General features: G+C 49.7%; 1 protein-coding gene across 1 annotated transcript in view; it reads left to right on the top strand.

Moving 5' to 3' along the window:
- The window catches only part of DSCAML1 (DS cell adhesion molecule like 1), a 340661-nt gene that overhangs the window by 308422 nt on the left and 16860 nt on the right, over positions 1 to 15379 (top strand). Inside the window, exons 18-20 of the mRNA XM_063094153.1 lie at positions 2082 to 2228; positions 4712 to 4867; positions 11876 to 12015. Of these exons, the coding sequence (XP_062950223.1) occupies positions 2082 to 2228; positions 4712 to 4867; positions 11876 to 12015 (443 nt within the window). The remainder of the gene's footprint in view (positions 1 to 2081; positions 2229 to 4711; positions 4868 to 11875; positions 12016 to 15379) is intronic.

Raw genomic sequence — 15379 nt, 5'->3', positions numbered from 1 at the left:
ACAAGAAAGGGGAACAGCATGTAGAGAGCAGAGAGGTACCGAGAAACCCGGGGGAGGGAGCTGCACTGCAGCCAGCCCCCCAGCCCCCACCCCAGCCCATGACCCTCACTGTCCCTCCTGCCCCCACCCCAAGATGCTGGCCACAGGCCTGGCTGGGTTGAGGAAGAAAAGTTTGTCACCTCTGAGTAGCTGTAGTACTAATCCAAGCAGAACCCTAACACAGGGGTTCTCAGACCTGAGGGCACATCAGAATCTCTTGGAGGTCCGTAAGCACAGATCGCTGGGCCCCAACCCCGGAGCTGCTTCTTCAGCGGGTCTGAAGTGGGGGCCAGGAGCTTTTATTCTGAATAAGTTTCCTGGTGATGCCGATGCTGCCGGTCTGGGGAGAACTTTGAGAACCGCAACACCAGCAGCCGTGTCATTATCCATGAAGGGAAGCCAGGGCGTGCCAGGGTTAAGGAACCTGTCCAGAATCACCTATCTAGTGAATAGCAGAGCCTGGATCACAATCTTGGCCCTGAATCCCACATTCTTTCTGCTCCACCCTGTTGGTCCCCTTCTGCTTGGGAGCAAGGCTGGGTGCAGGAACAAGTGACATGGGTGCAGGATGCTCTAGGGGAACAGCTGTCTCGAGTCCAGACCAGCCCACCCAGCCTAACACTCAGCTCCCGTCCACCCAGGGCTGTGCCAGGACACAGCCTCTGTCAGGACATCACATCCTTTGCCTTGTGGGGACCCCTGGGGTTTCCACCAAAGAGAGATCAGCATGGGCTGTGGAGTCATTTTCAAAACAAAGGAGGAGAGGGGAAGAAAGTTTCCAGCCGCATTTGCTCAGCAGTTTTTCATACTTAATTAAGGCCCTCGTTAGCCTGTCAGATCCTGATCGTTTCCTGGCAATATTAGCACTCCTCCTGGGGTATTCAAGGGCCCCTGCTTTAGCGATAGTGTCTTTTCCATAATTATATTACCTTCATTTTGTTCGAAAGGGCGATCTGTATTAGTTTATTACACTGGGTCCCTAATTACATGGTGCTTATATTTTTACACCTAAGTAATATGAAACAATAATCATTCTCAAAGAGGATCGTTAGGATGATGTATTATCATTTAAATGCTCATAAAAATTAGAGTTGCCTCTTGTGGGGCAATGGGATCTAATTACCTTTCATCCAGCCTGTGCCTCCTCGCTCCCACTCAGAGTGAAGCAGACTCAGGCTTTCCCTTTGTCCCTGGCTTCTTGGAAGCCAGGGGGAAGTGCCACCAAAATTGTCCCTAGCCAAGGTGGATCCTGGGGCCTGGTAATCCCCCCGTCTGTCATCTTAGAGAGGGCAGCTGCACACAGGCCAACCCAGGCTGATGGGACTGAGGTTAAATCAAAGGAAGCCCTCAGAGGGAATGGGTTCCAGGCGGGGTGGTCCACTTCAGTTGGTCTCAGAGAGTGTTTTCCCCTCATCTCAAACATTTGAGTATGTTCGTGTGCGGGGACAAAGGTGTAATGGTCCCAGAAGTCCTGAGGTCTCTATGGAACCCTTCTCCCCTGCACCAGGCTTAGTTGAGATCCTCTCCCCTTCTTTGCCTTCCCTTCAGCTTGGTACAAGGACACAAGAGCCCTAGAGCCAGGCTTTGGCTCGGACACCCCAGTCAGATGACACTGAGGGGCTGGCAGCCATCAAATAGGATAAAAAATTATAGATCCCCCCAGGCCAACTTGGTGGTCTTCCCTGTTCTGTCATGTTCAGCAGAGGTGGACTCCCCTCGGCCGTGGTGGCCCACAGGCAGATTCCCAGGGGCTCGTGCTCAGAGTCCATCACCTTCCTCCTAGGATTAAAGCAGAACTGGGAACATGCTACCCAGAGAGCAAGGGCCAAGTCCGTGAAGATCTCTGTCCACCCCAGGCTCCAGAAAAGAGACCTAGGTGGCCTCCCAGCCCTGGCTTTCAGGACTTACTCGTCAGAGGTCCCCTCGCTTGTCTAACTGCACGTTGCTCTGGTTGGGCAGCAGGGCTCAGCCTAGGACACGTGTGTTGTGTAGTCACTCACAGGGACTGACAGGACCCTTGGTTCTCCCCCCACCCTATGCAGTGCCCAGCCAGCCCCCCGAGAACGTCCGGGCCCTGTCCATCACGTCTGACGTGGCTGTCATCTCTTGGTCGGAGCCCCCGCGCAGCACCCTCAATGGTGTCCTCAAAGGCTATCGGGTCATCTTCTGGTCACTCTACGTTGATGGGGGTGAGTCTGCTGGGACTGGTGGCTGGGTCTCAGGGTGGGTCAGGGTGATAGGCGCAGGGTCAGTGGGGGTCAGCTTCCAGGCTCAGTTGGAGCTGAGCATCTTCCAGCGGCATGGCAAGTGGAAAGTGCAGCCCCTCTTCTCCATGTGTGGGGGCCACAGGGGGTAACTGTCATAAGGGCCAAGGGAGAGTGAGGGAGGGGCTCAGATCCATGAGCACATGTCCATGTCAGCCTGGGACCAGAGCCAGGGACAAGGGCAGGTACACATGGCCACCTCTCTGGTGAGGGGTGGGCAGGAGACACCTAGCAACTCCCAAACAAGTATGTTTGGGAATTATTTGGGGCACGATTTGGGGCATATTTGCTTTTCTACTGTAAGCTGTTGATATTAGGCCTTTATGGCTCCATCAGTCAGGGTCTCCGTGGGGAACAGTTGGCATAATCAAATGGGGCAAATGAAGGGCTTACTGCAGGGGCTCCTTCAGAGGAGTGGAGAGGGAGGTTGGGCACCTGAGACTAGCACCCTAGGGAGCCAACACCATGTAGGCCTGAAGGGGAAAGAGAGGAAATGGGGTTACCAGAACCCGGGAGATACCCACCCTGACTCCCGGCCAGACCCAGCTGGAGCCAGGCACACAGCAAAGTGTGTAGTCTGTGCAGATGGGCTGCCCGGGGCCCGGAGAGGGCAGGGAAGAGCTCACAGTGGAGCTGGGGTAGGAATGGCAAATGGAGAGAACCCAGTACAGTGGCCCAGCATTTTGGGAGTCTTCCTTCCCCTGGATGCACTGGTGCAAACAGGTTTGTGTAGCCCCTACAAACACACCAACCTCCTGCCCACTGGTGTACACTAAGACCTCCAAGTGACCAGGGGGCTTGTGGTCCACGTAAGCCAAAGGCCCAGCATTCCAGACTCTGGACGTGTCCTCCTGAAGGCCTCACACATCTGTCTCAGCCGACCACACAGGGCTACAGTGGCTTTGCCTCCCAGCCCCCGTGCCCCCCTCCTCTTTCCAGAAGGACCTGGGAATTTAGCTCACAGTCGTCTGTCCAGAGCTGCTGCCAGCCATGACTTCCCCACCACATTCTGCTCTGCTCAGACACATCACCAGGAGTCAGTGCATCTCCCCACCACCTTCACTGTCTACTACAAAAGCACAGAGGCCTCTAGCTCAGGGGGTTGGTCTCTGAAGCTCTCCCAAGTTCAGTTGCTGTGAGATGCCAGCCACGCTGCTCAAGATGTAACCTCACTATACCCATGTTGGTGCTGAGCCAGCTAAGAGGTGGCTTCTCGTTTTCCAGAACTTGCTCCCTCCTTTCTAAGCCTGTGGGCTTCCCCAGCTCAGACCCCAAGGAAGGCATTGGCTTCACTAATCCCAGACAGCACGTGGACTGTTAGCCACACTGCCCTCTTCCTGGGTCTTTCTCTGGCTCCCGTCCTGGAAGGGTCTACCCTGGTTCTGATCCCCTGGGAAAGGAAGGCCCTGCTGCTCAGCCCTCTGAGATTCCCCCTCACCAACCTGGAGTACTCTCGTGCTGGGCATGGCGTTCTGACCTTCCGGACGCTGGCAGACTGCTGCCCCCCTACCCGGACAGCCCTCTGCCATGGGCCGTTTGTCTGCACCAGGTCATCAGCAAGGTGCTGGGGTAGGTTTGCAGGTGCTTATCTCCACAAGGCCTGTCCTCGGCCAGTGTCTGGGCCTATTGTTCTGCAAGCCCAATAGTTGCAGTGGGAGGCTTAGGAGCCTGTCTCTTTTCCTCCTTCCACGACCCTGGCCTTCCCATGGGACCCTCTCCCTGAGCCCTTCTTTAAAGTCTAGGAGAAGTTCGCAGGCAGAGCCAGGATGGTGGGTCGTGACTGAGCCTTCCTAGCTGAGCTGTCAACTCCAGCAGCCTCTCCCAGGTTCTCTGTGCAGGTTCCTTACAGGGAATGGTGGGTGTCCTCAATGGAGGAGAGAAGGCAGATGGGTCACTTAGCCCCTTACACTGACTGAGCATCCAAGGCATGGGCCCAGGAGCAGTCAGAGGCAGGGGAGGCATGTTAGGAATGATCTCCAGGTTGACATGCTGCCCAGGAAGATCTTACAGCCCAAGAAGGGGCTGGGGCAGCAAGGAGGAGGGGCTGCTGAGTCCTCCCACCTGGGCTAGGCTCCCTCCAGATACAAGCCACCCCTCACATGGGGTGGGAGTTGGGTGGAAGAGGGAGAAATGTTGCTGGGAGAGATGGAGAGATGGAGGGATTCTAAAGGGTGAGAATCAAGTTGAAGTTGGTGCAAGGTCAGCCAAGAGCTGGGCCAGGCCACATGTGTGGCTCTCCCTTATTGGGCCACTTAAGGAAAGACACAGCCTGGGAGCGGTGGCTCAAATCTGCTCCCAAGTACCTTGAGGTGGAGGACCCTCTAGTCCTCACAGGCGTGATCGGGACCCAGGCTGACCAAGGGGCAGGGCTGGGCTGGGCCGTGCTCAGGAGCTGCTTGTCTCGGCAGAGTGGGGCGAGATGCAGAACATCACCACCACGCGGGAGCGGGTAGAGCTGCGGGGCATGGAGAAGTTCACCAACTACAGCGTGCAGGTGCTGGCCTACACCCAGGCCGGGGACGGCGTGCGCAGCAGCGTGCTCTACATCCAGACCAAGGAAGACGGTGAGTCCTCTCTCCACCAGGCCCACGGGGCAGCCTGTCCTCGAGCCGCCCCGCTGTCCCCCCAGCCCAGGAGGAGGGGTGAGTGCAGGGCACCATGCTTTCTCCTGGCCCTTTGAGCCATTGTAGGGTGGCTTGGAGGACTCTGGGGTCCTGCTGTGGAGAGAACACCGCTTCTCATAGGTTGTGGTGAAATGCTCTAGGATGCATGCACAGACGTAAAAGCAACTGTAACCCTTCCTGTCCCCACCCACACCCACACACACACCCGCCCTCTGCAGCACTGAGTCAGAAACCAGTAAACCCTCTCCCCCCAGCCCTGCCCCAAGGGCATCCTTTTGGGCCATCTGCTCCTCTGCAAGGTTCAGCCTGCCTTTCTCCAGATACAGATATTGGGGTTGGGAGAGCAGGAGCATCACCCAGCCCATCCTGGCTTAGGGACTTGGTGGTCACCCCACAGAGGCTCCGGCACAGTCCAGTCCCTGGACCCTCAAGGAGAGGAATGGGATGGCTTTCCTTTGGAGCTAGGATTTCATAGCCCTTCCTCACGGGTCAGAACTGGAGGAAAACCAGAGATAGGGCCAAACTGAAGGGTAGAATGACAAATTGAGAGCGGGGGTGGGGGATCTGGGAGCTGAGTCAACCCAGGAAGGAACGGGAGGGAAGAAAGACCAGATTTCCAGTGGAGGCCCAGAGCTGCACTACTCCAGGGGTCACCATCTGTATAGAACGCCATGTCTAGGAGGTGCCATGTGTGACCAGCACACAGCTACGGTCTCCTGCTCCCAGGCCTCCACTTTCCTCCCTACCCTGCCCCAACCCCATCACTAAGTTGTTCCGAGCTGGTTGATGTGAAGAGTGGAGAGCACATAATGGACACGTAAATGGCAGCCATCACTGGTGTTATAGCTTCCTTCTCACTCAGCCTCAGTTTTCTCAAGGGATATGGAGACCCAGAGTCTAGGTCCTACCCATACAATGTGGCAGAAGGTGCTGGAAGGTTAGAGGTGTTGAAAAGGCTGGCAGTGATGGGGGAGAAGTTGCCAGCACAGCCCAACGCTTGAGGACTGGACCAGCTCCCAGCTCGGCTTAATCTCCTCTCTCTCCCTAAGCCCCTTCCTCTCCACCAGCCCCCCTTTCCTCTTAAGCTCTGAGCAATTCAATATTTACCAACCTGCCTGCCCTACTTTTCCTGTCATTAATCCCCCCATCAAGCCCTCCTGGGACAGCTCCAGACAGAGCCACCTGCCTTTGCTTAAAGATTGAGCTGAGATGGCACCCGAAGACTGGTCCCATCTGAGGCCTCAGGGCTGCATACACATGGGCACTTTCCCTACCTCTAGAAGTGAACCACGAGGACCCCTAGACTTCTTCTTGCATCTTATTCTTGCAAAGCCTGAGCCATAAACACCTTCACCTGTCTAACTGACAAAAGGGAGGCACCATGAGGGAACCTGGAGGTCTAGGAGCATCACTCCTCCCTGCAAGGAGCCCTCAGCCCTCCACCCCAGAACCGCTTACAGACCACACATGGGAACACACACAACAGAAGCCAAGGCCCAGGCCCCTGACCTTCAGCTTAACAGCGTGGAAAGGGCACTGGCAAATACGGCAGAAATGCATGCCCCAGCCCCTGTTACTTATTGGCAAGTCACTGACTCTTTCTGAACCTCAGTTTCCCCAGGATAAAATGGGGAGAGTGATGCCTCGACAAGTTCTTGTAAGAAGCAAGAGAACTGTAAAACCCTTCCTCAAATGTCAAGTACTAGCACATGGCAGTTGCTTTATGGCTACCAAGATGCTGGCAATGAAATGACTGCTTCCGGGGAGGGAATCAGTGTCTCCAAGGGGAAGCTTAGGCCAGAAAGCACCTAGTGTCAGGGGCGGTCTCATCCAGAGCAGCAGGCCTAACTGGGCATGCATGTGATGTGCTGTTACAGCGCGATTCACCCGCCCCATAGCCTAACAACCTCATGAGGTGGGTATTATTCCCATTTTACAGGTGAGAAAACTGTGACCCAGAAAGCTAAGGTGACTTCCTGAATGCCACTCAGCTGACAGGTGGCAAATCCAGGCTTTCTAGTCTCCTTTTCCTCTATTCCTCCCATCATGCTACTTGTATCTGTTAGGAAGCTTTCGGGTGTGAGTAATAGAAATCCCACCTAAAGAAGATTTCAGCCATAAGCCCATTCATCATCACCCATAACAAGAAGTCCTGAGTAGGGCAGCTCCAGGGTTGGTTGAGTCTGTGGTCCCCATCTTTCTGCTCTGCCATCCCCAGCATGTCAGCTGCTCCTCCCAGGATTTTGAGATGGCTGCAGCCCCAGGCTTCACACCAGACAAGACAGAGTTCAGAGTGAGAAGTCAGTCTCTCCCTGTGGGCATGCCTCCCTTGGGAGAGAAAGAAACCTTTCCCCAAAACCCCCTCAACAGATTTCTCCTCATTTACCTTTAGCCAGAAGGGGGGCCACACGCCTCCTGCTAAGTTAGTTACCAAAAAGGAAATGGAACGATCATGGCCAGCCTACCCCAACCACGATACACCCTCTGATGTGGGTGATAGAGACGGCTGTCTCTGCAGTGTGGAGGAGGTGGGTGCCTAAGCAGAAGTGAGGAGGTGGAAGGACTAGCAGTGGGTGGGCACCACTCTCCCTGCCTACCACAGCCGCCCTGGCTCCACTGGGCTCTCTCAGTTGTAGGTGGAAATTGTTACAGTTATTACTCAGTTGGTGTGGAAAGCAGACAAGTCCGCATTCCAATTCCAGCCCTGCTTTGGGACCGTGGGTAAATATCCTAATCTGAAGATACTATGACCCATCCACTCACCCCACCCTCAGAATTTCACATTTTCCAAAGAAAAAAGATAATTAGGAAATTTAGAGAAAAGCGAAAGAAAAAGTCAAAATGCAAACATACAAATTCCAGTTTATTTACTAAAGCCAGATCTCTTAGTCTGGGCTTGGTTTCTGGCTGACTTGGCTAACTGAGTTTACAAGCTACAAAGTCTCTTGTCTGTTCCTCACCTCCCCTTGCCACATGGCCTCCAAGTGCAAAGTGGAGTTGGACTTTTTTACCACTTTAAAGGCCTTTACCTGGGCCGGCCTGTGGCTCACTCAGGAGAGTGTGGTGCCCATAAAGGCCTTTACCTGAGGAAGAGGCATGATTAGATCCATGTTTTAGGACGGTAACTCCTGCAGATTGCAGGCAGGGGATGGGAGACCAGTGTCAGAGAAACCTGCTGGAACCAGTCAAGGCAGGTATGTGGAAGTTATGTACTGGGGCAGCAGCAGTGAGAATGAAGGGGAAGAGACAAATTTAAAGAGACATATCAGAGGAGTTCCATCTCCAGTAATGGCAGACTAGGTGACTGAAACCCACTCTCTTTCTTGCTGAGGACAGCTGGGAAATCTGGATAAACTATTCTTTTAAGCGCCTGCTTGAAGGCATCAGAGAGCTGGCAGGACAGTAAAGAATTAGTGGGCCAGGGTTCAAGGGAAAATAGAGGCCCCATAGATGAGCCTGGCATTTGGAACAGCTCTTTCCCCTGGGGGACATTTGCTGAATCTGGAGACAGGGGCTAAGAAGGTCAGTTGCACTAGAAAGACATTGATTGGAGATCAGGACCTTCTGGGGTACAGGGGTCTATCTGGTGGATCCCCCCTCACTTTGAATTGAGACCATGAAGAACAGGACTCTAGGTGTGAAAGTGAACCAAAGTAAATAGCTCACCTTCAGATCATCTCTGTCCTGGAAACTGGATTGAAGCGACTTCAGGTTGCTAATCCCCAGATGGCTGGTGCTTGTCAGAAGCAAACAAGAATTCTCTCTTTAGGAAGATAACATCATATGATGCCTCGAATTATTTCCACAAACAATTTTTCAAATGCTGTGTGTGACATACAATAAAAAATTATTTGGACAACATTTTTAAAAGCCAGCAGAAAAAAAAAAAAAAGACAAGAGAGACAGACTCACAAGGGTTTCAGACTTGGGTTTTCTCAAACATGGACTTAAAATAACTATGCTTGACAAGATTGAAAATTTCAGAGAATTCGAAACTATCAAATGGAAAGTCTAGAAACAAAAACCACCAATACCTGAAATTAAAAGCTCAGTATATGGATTTAATAACATATTAGACACAGTTGAAAAAATAACTAATGAATTGGAAGATAGGTCAGAAGAAAACATTCAAATAAAGCACAGAAAGACAAATGGATAGAAAATTTAAAAGAGCAGTTAAGAGACATAGAAAAGTGATTCTTAAACTTTAACATGCATACAAATCACTTGGGGATCATGTTAAAATTCAGATTCTGATTTAGAAGGTCTAGGGTGGAACCTGAGATTTTGCATTTCTAACATGCTCCCAGGTGATGCTGCTGCTGATCCACGGACCACATTCTGACTATCAAGGACACAGAAAATGCAATGAGAAGAAATCCCAAAGAAGAGGAGAAAGAGAATGGGGCAGAAGACAAAATGTCTGAAAATGTTTAAAATTGATGAAGGATATCAAGCCACAAATTCAAGAAGCTCTACAAACTTCACAGATAACAAATCAAAGAAATCCACACCTTTGCACATCATAATAAAGCTGTCAAAAAAAAGTGAGAAATCTTAAAAGCAACCAGAGGAAAAAAGACTGATTACCTTCAACAGAGCAACAATAAGATTTCCAGCTACCCTGTCAGAAACAATGGAAGTCAAAAAACAATGCAATAGTATATTTAAAGTATGTAAGGGAAATAGTTTTCAATCTGTGCTATACCTACCAAAAATATTCTTCAAGGCTAAGATGAAATAAAGACATTTTTAGACAAATAAAAACTGAAAGAATTTATTACTAACATACCTGCCCTAGAGAAATATTACAGGGTATTCTTTAGATAGGAGGAAAATTATCCCAGGTGAAAGCTCAGTATGGCAGCAAGGAAGACAAAGTAATTAAATGTTGAATATATGGGTAAATATAAATTGATATTGACTGTCTGAAATGATGATGATGATATCCTCTTGGGGATCTAAAATATATGCAGAATTAAAATACACAACAATGGCATATAATTTGGGAAAGGGTAAATGGAAGTTCTAAAGGCCTCTTATTGTCTGACAAGAAAAGAAAAGTACCAGTTGATGTTAGATTGGGTAAGCTAAAAATTCATATTGTAATCTGCTGAGTAACTACTAATAGTAGTGAAAGACTGTAATAGTCAAGCTAATAGAGGGAAGAAAATAGAGAATCTTTTTAAATACTCAATCCAAAAAGAAGGTGAAAAAAGAAAGAAAAAGAAAAACAAAATAGGTGGGACAAATAGAAAGTATTTAGTATGACAGTATATTTAAATACAAATGTAGTAGTAATTATAGTAAATATATATTGACTAAATTCTCCAATTATAAGATAAATACTGTTAGACTGGCTAGCAAAAACCAAAGCCAAATATGTGCTATTTATAGGAGACATCTAAAACACAGGGTGTAGAAAGGCTCAACATGAAAGGATAGAAAAAGATGAAAGCTATACTGTCTAAAAGAAAACTGGAATACTGATATCAGACATAATATACTTTAAGGTAAAAAGTATTTTTAAAGATAAGCATGGACATTTTGTTCTGATAAAAGACTCAATTTACTAGGCAAACAAAATTCAAAATTTGTATGCACCTAATAACATAACCTCAAAATACATAAAAACAAAAATCAATGAATTACTAGGAGAAATAGACAAATCCATAATCATAGTGGGATATTTTAACTCACCTCTTTCAATAACTGATAGAGAAAAGACATATGCAAAGATAGTGAAGATTTAAGCAATACAATTAGCACATTTACCCCAGTGGCCATCCATAGACCCCTGGACCCCACAACCACAGAGACACCCAGCAGAGGTGGAAGGGCAGGGCTGTGGCGGGGAGGAAGACTAGAGTCAAGGATGATTCAGCCTTTGGGCTAAGGCCCCTGGATGGATGATGATGCTGTATCTAGTCATTTTATTTAGCACAGAACTGTTGACCACTTACTAGAAAAGAAAAAAATAAAATAAAAAGTTGAGGTAGATGTCACAAGCTAAGAGTTGGGAGAAGGAATGCACAAATAATTACTATTATAATTCATTGAATGCCTTCTATGTGGTAGGCACTATGCTAGGTGCTTTATTTTAATTAGCACTAATTCTCACTATAACCTTTTAATGTGGTTATTATCTCCGTCATATAGATGGGGAAACTGAGGCTCAGAGAGGTAAAATAAATTGAACATGATACTGTCGCTATCCTTAGAGGAGCATAAAAGATCTTAGGAGGAAAGACAAGTACACAACCCTTCAAGGGAGAGATAAAGATAGGGAGTATGGGGTTAGAACAGGAAGCTTCCAGTCTCGCAGGCAGAGCCCTCAGGTCCCAGCTAGGCCAGGCAGGCCCAGAGATGGGGACAGGGAGAGCTCAGAGTCCACATGAGTTGGGATCCTCTTAGGATGGATTTCCCAGTCAGTTCTAAGGTAGACTTGCCTCCAGAAAGGGCCTAGCCAGCACCCCGTGGGCAGTGTCCTGGGCTCATGCCAGGAAACTGGTTGTGGTCCCAGCCTCAAGGCACTCACAGGCCAGAAAAAGCAAGGTGACCAGTGCCAGTGTGGATTTTCTTCCTAAATATGGGCTTATAGTTAGTATGGGCATTGGGGCACAGGGGTTAAGATAATAGGGATCAAGATGAATTCCTCATGGGTTCTGTTTCTCCCTGACCTATCTTAAGTCCTTGGTTCTGACCAAACAGTTCTGAAGTTGTCCACTCCAAGGGCCCCCATTTCAGAGGCTGTTGCAAGCCCAAAACGATCACCTTTCTCCTCCCACCTTATTGCCATGGATGCTGTCCCTTTAAACCATAGTTCAAGGATACCTCCTCCAGAAAGCTCTCCCAGATTGATCTGCCTCACTCTCCCCACTCTGTCATTCTTTCCCAAAGGCTGTGCTCCTCCTTCCTCTAAAGTGACCAGGCCTTCTCCCTTCTCAGTTCCAGGTCCCCCTGCTGGCATCAAAGCTGTCCCTTCATCAGCTAGCAGTGTGGTTGTGTCTTGGCTCCCCCCAACCAAGCCCAATGGGGTGATCCGCAAGTACACCATTTTCTGCTCCAGCCCCGGGTCTGGCCAACCGGTAAGTGAGATCAGAGCCATATGATGAGGGGGACAGGAGAAAAGAAAAAGTAGCTTGTAGATCAGCTGGCTTCCTAGGACTGCTTATATCTGCACTTCTACCTGGATTCATAGATAAGAATGGGCACCGTCACCCCAGAGAGACCAAAGCCTACCCTGTGTCCATCTTGGGTCAGTCCTCTGTTCTAGAGACTGCAAAAGTGTCACAAGCCTAGAGGTTCCTTAGAGGCAGGTAGCTCATGACCAAGCAGGCAGGGCAGTCCACTGGTCTGGCTGACCAGGGAAACTCCTTGCAGGCTATTGACTGGGGACTGGCTGGTCCATAGCCTCTGGAAATGAATCACCTTTCAGCATGGTCAGTCTGGGCTGGGAGGTGCTGCTGGAGCTCTGCCCTGAGTGACCACCGCAGCCTGGAGCCAGCTGAAGGGAGGAGGGTAGATGGGGGACAGCTGAGAGAAGGCAAAGGCATCTCTCTGGGCTGGGGCCTGGGCCCAGGTGAAGAGAGAGGACTGAGAAGCTGCAACATCTGTCCAAACCCAGGGAGCAGATGGGCTGGACTGCAGGCTGGACACAGGCATGGGGCTAGCCCTAGCCCTTCCGCTGAGTGCTCAGAGCCACCCCACAGAGAGGAAAGAGAGGATGGTGTGAGTGCCATGGGATACGCACCCCCACCCCATAATATGCATCCCTCCCTCTCGCCTCTTTCCTTCATTATCTCCAGCCACTCCAACAAAAGTCCTGCTGAGTGACTGCTCTAGAGCATGTCTGTGCTTCACCTGTCCTCAAGGGGCATCCAGTCTAGCAGCGGGCTGAGGGTGGCACGCTAGGGCGAGAGAATACTGTCAGGCAGACGTGTGCAGGGCTGGAGAGCAGGGGCAGGAGCGAGGCTGGCTTCTCCCTCCAGCAACAACTTGCCATCAGCCCGATATCTGCGGATGAGCTTTCGGCCGCCAGGAAAGCTGCCCTGAAATTGCTCGGTAATTGTGTCATCATCTCCTCCTGTACACTCTGCTTTCCTGTGGTCTTTGTGAATTACCCTCTGAGTGACGGGTGGCCCGCCTCCTTGCTGGTGAGGCCACAGTTCTATTACCAGAAGGAAGCCCACTGGCTCCGTCCCCTCCTCTCCATCCTCATGGCCACTTCACATGCAGCAAAGCACAACCTCGCAACTGGGCAGCTCCATGGACTTTCACAACACACCCAGGGAGACACCACAACACCCCAGAAGACCCCCTTGTGCCCCTGCCAGTCACTACCTGCACCCCCCCCACCAGGGTACCCACCATCGTGACTTCATAACACAGATCAGTGCTGCCTCTTTTTGTACTTGGCATGTACAGAGTCATACCCTTTGTCTGGCTTCTTTTACTCAACATTATTTTGGATTTGTGAATTCTATCCACATTGCTGTGTGTGGTTACACATCACTCTCACATCTGTGTAGCTTTTGAGTGTGCACATATATTACAATTTATTTATCCATGGTGCTTTGCGTTGATATCTGTCAATTGAAGGCCTTGGGGTAGTTTCCAGTTTGGGCCGTGCATGTGGTGCGGCTGTAACACTCTTGTATGTTTCCTGGTGCTCGTGTGCACGCATTTCTGTTGGGCGTATACCTAGGAGAGGAGGCACTGAGTCACAGGGTCTGCAGATGTCAGTGAGAACACCCTGCCCTTGTTGGGTGCCTGTGCCAATCACACCCCCTCCATAGGTGTAAGGTCGTTACTCCACATCTGCAGAGACACGTGGTATTTCCCAGTCAGTGATTTCAGCCGTGTCTTCTGCCCCTTTTTCCCTGCCACACCCCTCACACACACGTGCACACACACATACACACAACCTAGGCTTTTGTGACACTAAGCTTTTCGCCATTAAGAACACCCGCCATGCCTCTCCACCCCGCCACACCTTTGCCCTGTCGATTCCTACTGTGGCATGCTCTTCACCTGTCACACACTGAATGTGTTAGATCATGGCCATTAGCTGTTCATGCATCTGTCTCCTGCACTGGTCTCTGAGGCCCCATGAGGACAGGGGCAGCATCTTTTCATCTCTGGGTCGCTGGCTTTGCAACACTGTGCCTGGAACATCATGGTCACTGAATACATGTTGGACGAATGAGGAAGTAGCAGCCTGGCAATTGTATAGCCTTAGACATTGGGCAAGTTTCCTTTTATAAGTTGATGGGAGAGGGTAGACATTCTCTAGCTTGGGTTTTTGCAGTCACCGTCTCCTCTGATAATGAAGTCTTTCAAAAGGATTGGTGTCCAGGAGCCCAGCCTCCTTTTTAACTTAGGCTTCAGGAGCTCCCAGCCAGTCGACTGGCCACAGAACAGAGCTCCTGGTCCCCCCTCCACCTCCCATTGCTGGAGACACTGGGAGCTTCCCACCATCCTCTTCATGTCCTAAGCATGCAGGAGCCTCCTCTCTCCTGGGTAGATTTCCCATCACACAGGGTCACACAAGGTCTGCCAATGTGACAAAACTTCAGTTCAGCCATGTGGGGGGACAGGGGAGAGGAGGGAGGCTGAGCTTAGTGAGGGACCTGGGGACCTCACCACCATGCGTGACAAATACATTCCAAATTACAAACAACTGCATTACACTCATGTACGAGAGAGAGTTCTGAGGGAGGTGCTAGGGTTGAGGGCACATTCGTGTCTAGGTGACACTGCAAAGCGGTGCGTGTGAGTGTGGAATTGGAGGTGAATGCCTGAGACTGAGTGTGCTCTACATGCATGGGAGTGTATGACTAGGCACGGGTGGTGTCCTCAGAGTAGAAAGTTCCTATGGCCTTGGCTCTTGGGGAGTTGTTCCCTGGGGGTGGCCAGAGCTATACACTAAATCCTGGTAAAATTATACCAAATACTTTAATACACTTGTTTTTCTCTGGTTATAAAAATAATGCAATTTTATTATAGAAAATTCTGTAAAATATATAAAAGAGTAAAGAGGAAAGTAAAAATTATTTGTGCTCTTACTCCTTAAAGATAAACACTAGTGATGTTTTAGTATATAACTTTCCGGTCTTTGATCTATGCATATGTTATGGGGTTTTTGTTGTTGTTGTTGTCTTACAAATTAAAATAAAATTTTACATGATGTTATATAACCTGCTTATTTCATGTAATATATGTAGGCACTTTGCCACACCATCAAATATTCTTCTAAAACACGATCGTGAATGGCTGTTTATACATAATCTATTTAACCAGTCCCTTATTATTCTATGTTTAATGTATCTTTCAAATTTTCACCATTATAAATAATGCTTTTGTGAACATTTTTACAAAAGTCTTTATGCACATATTTTAATATTTTCTTAGGATAAATTTCTGTAGGAATTCCTGGGTCACAAAGAGTGT

Source organism: Cynocephalus volans, chromosome 4 (assembly GCF_027409185.1).
Source record: "Cynocephalus volans isolate mCynVol1 chromosome 4, mCynVol1.pri, whole genome shotgun sequence".
In the NCBI taxonomy this organism is placed as follows: domain Eukaryota; kingdom Metazoa; phylum Chordata; class Mammalia; order Dermoptera; family Cynocephalidae; genus Cynocephalus; species Cynocephalus volans.
Note: the sequence above shows the minus strand (reverse complement) of the source record. Positions and strands in the feature narration are given on the sequence as shown.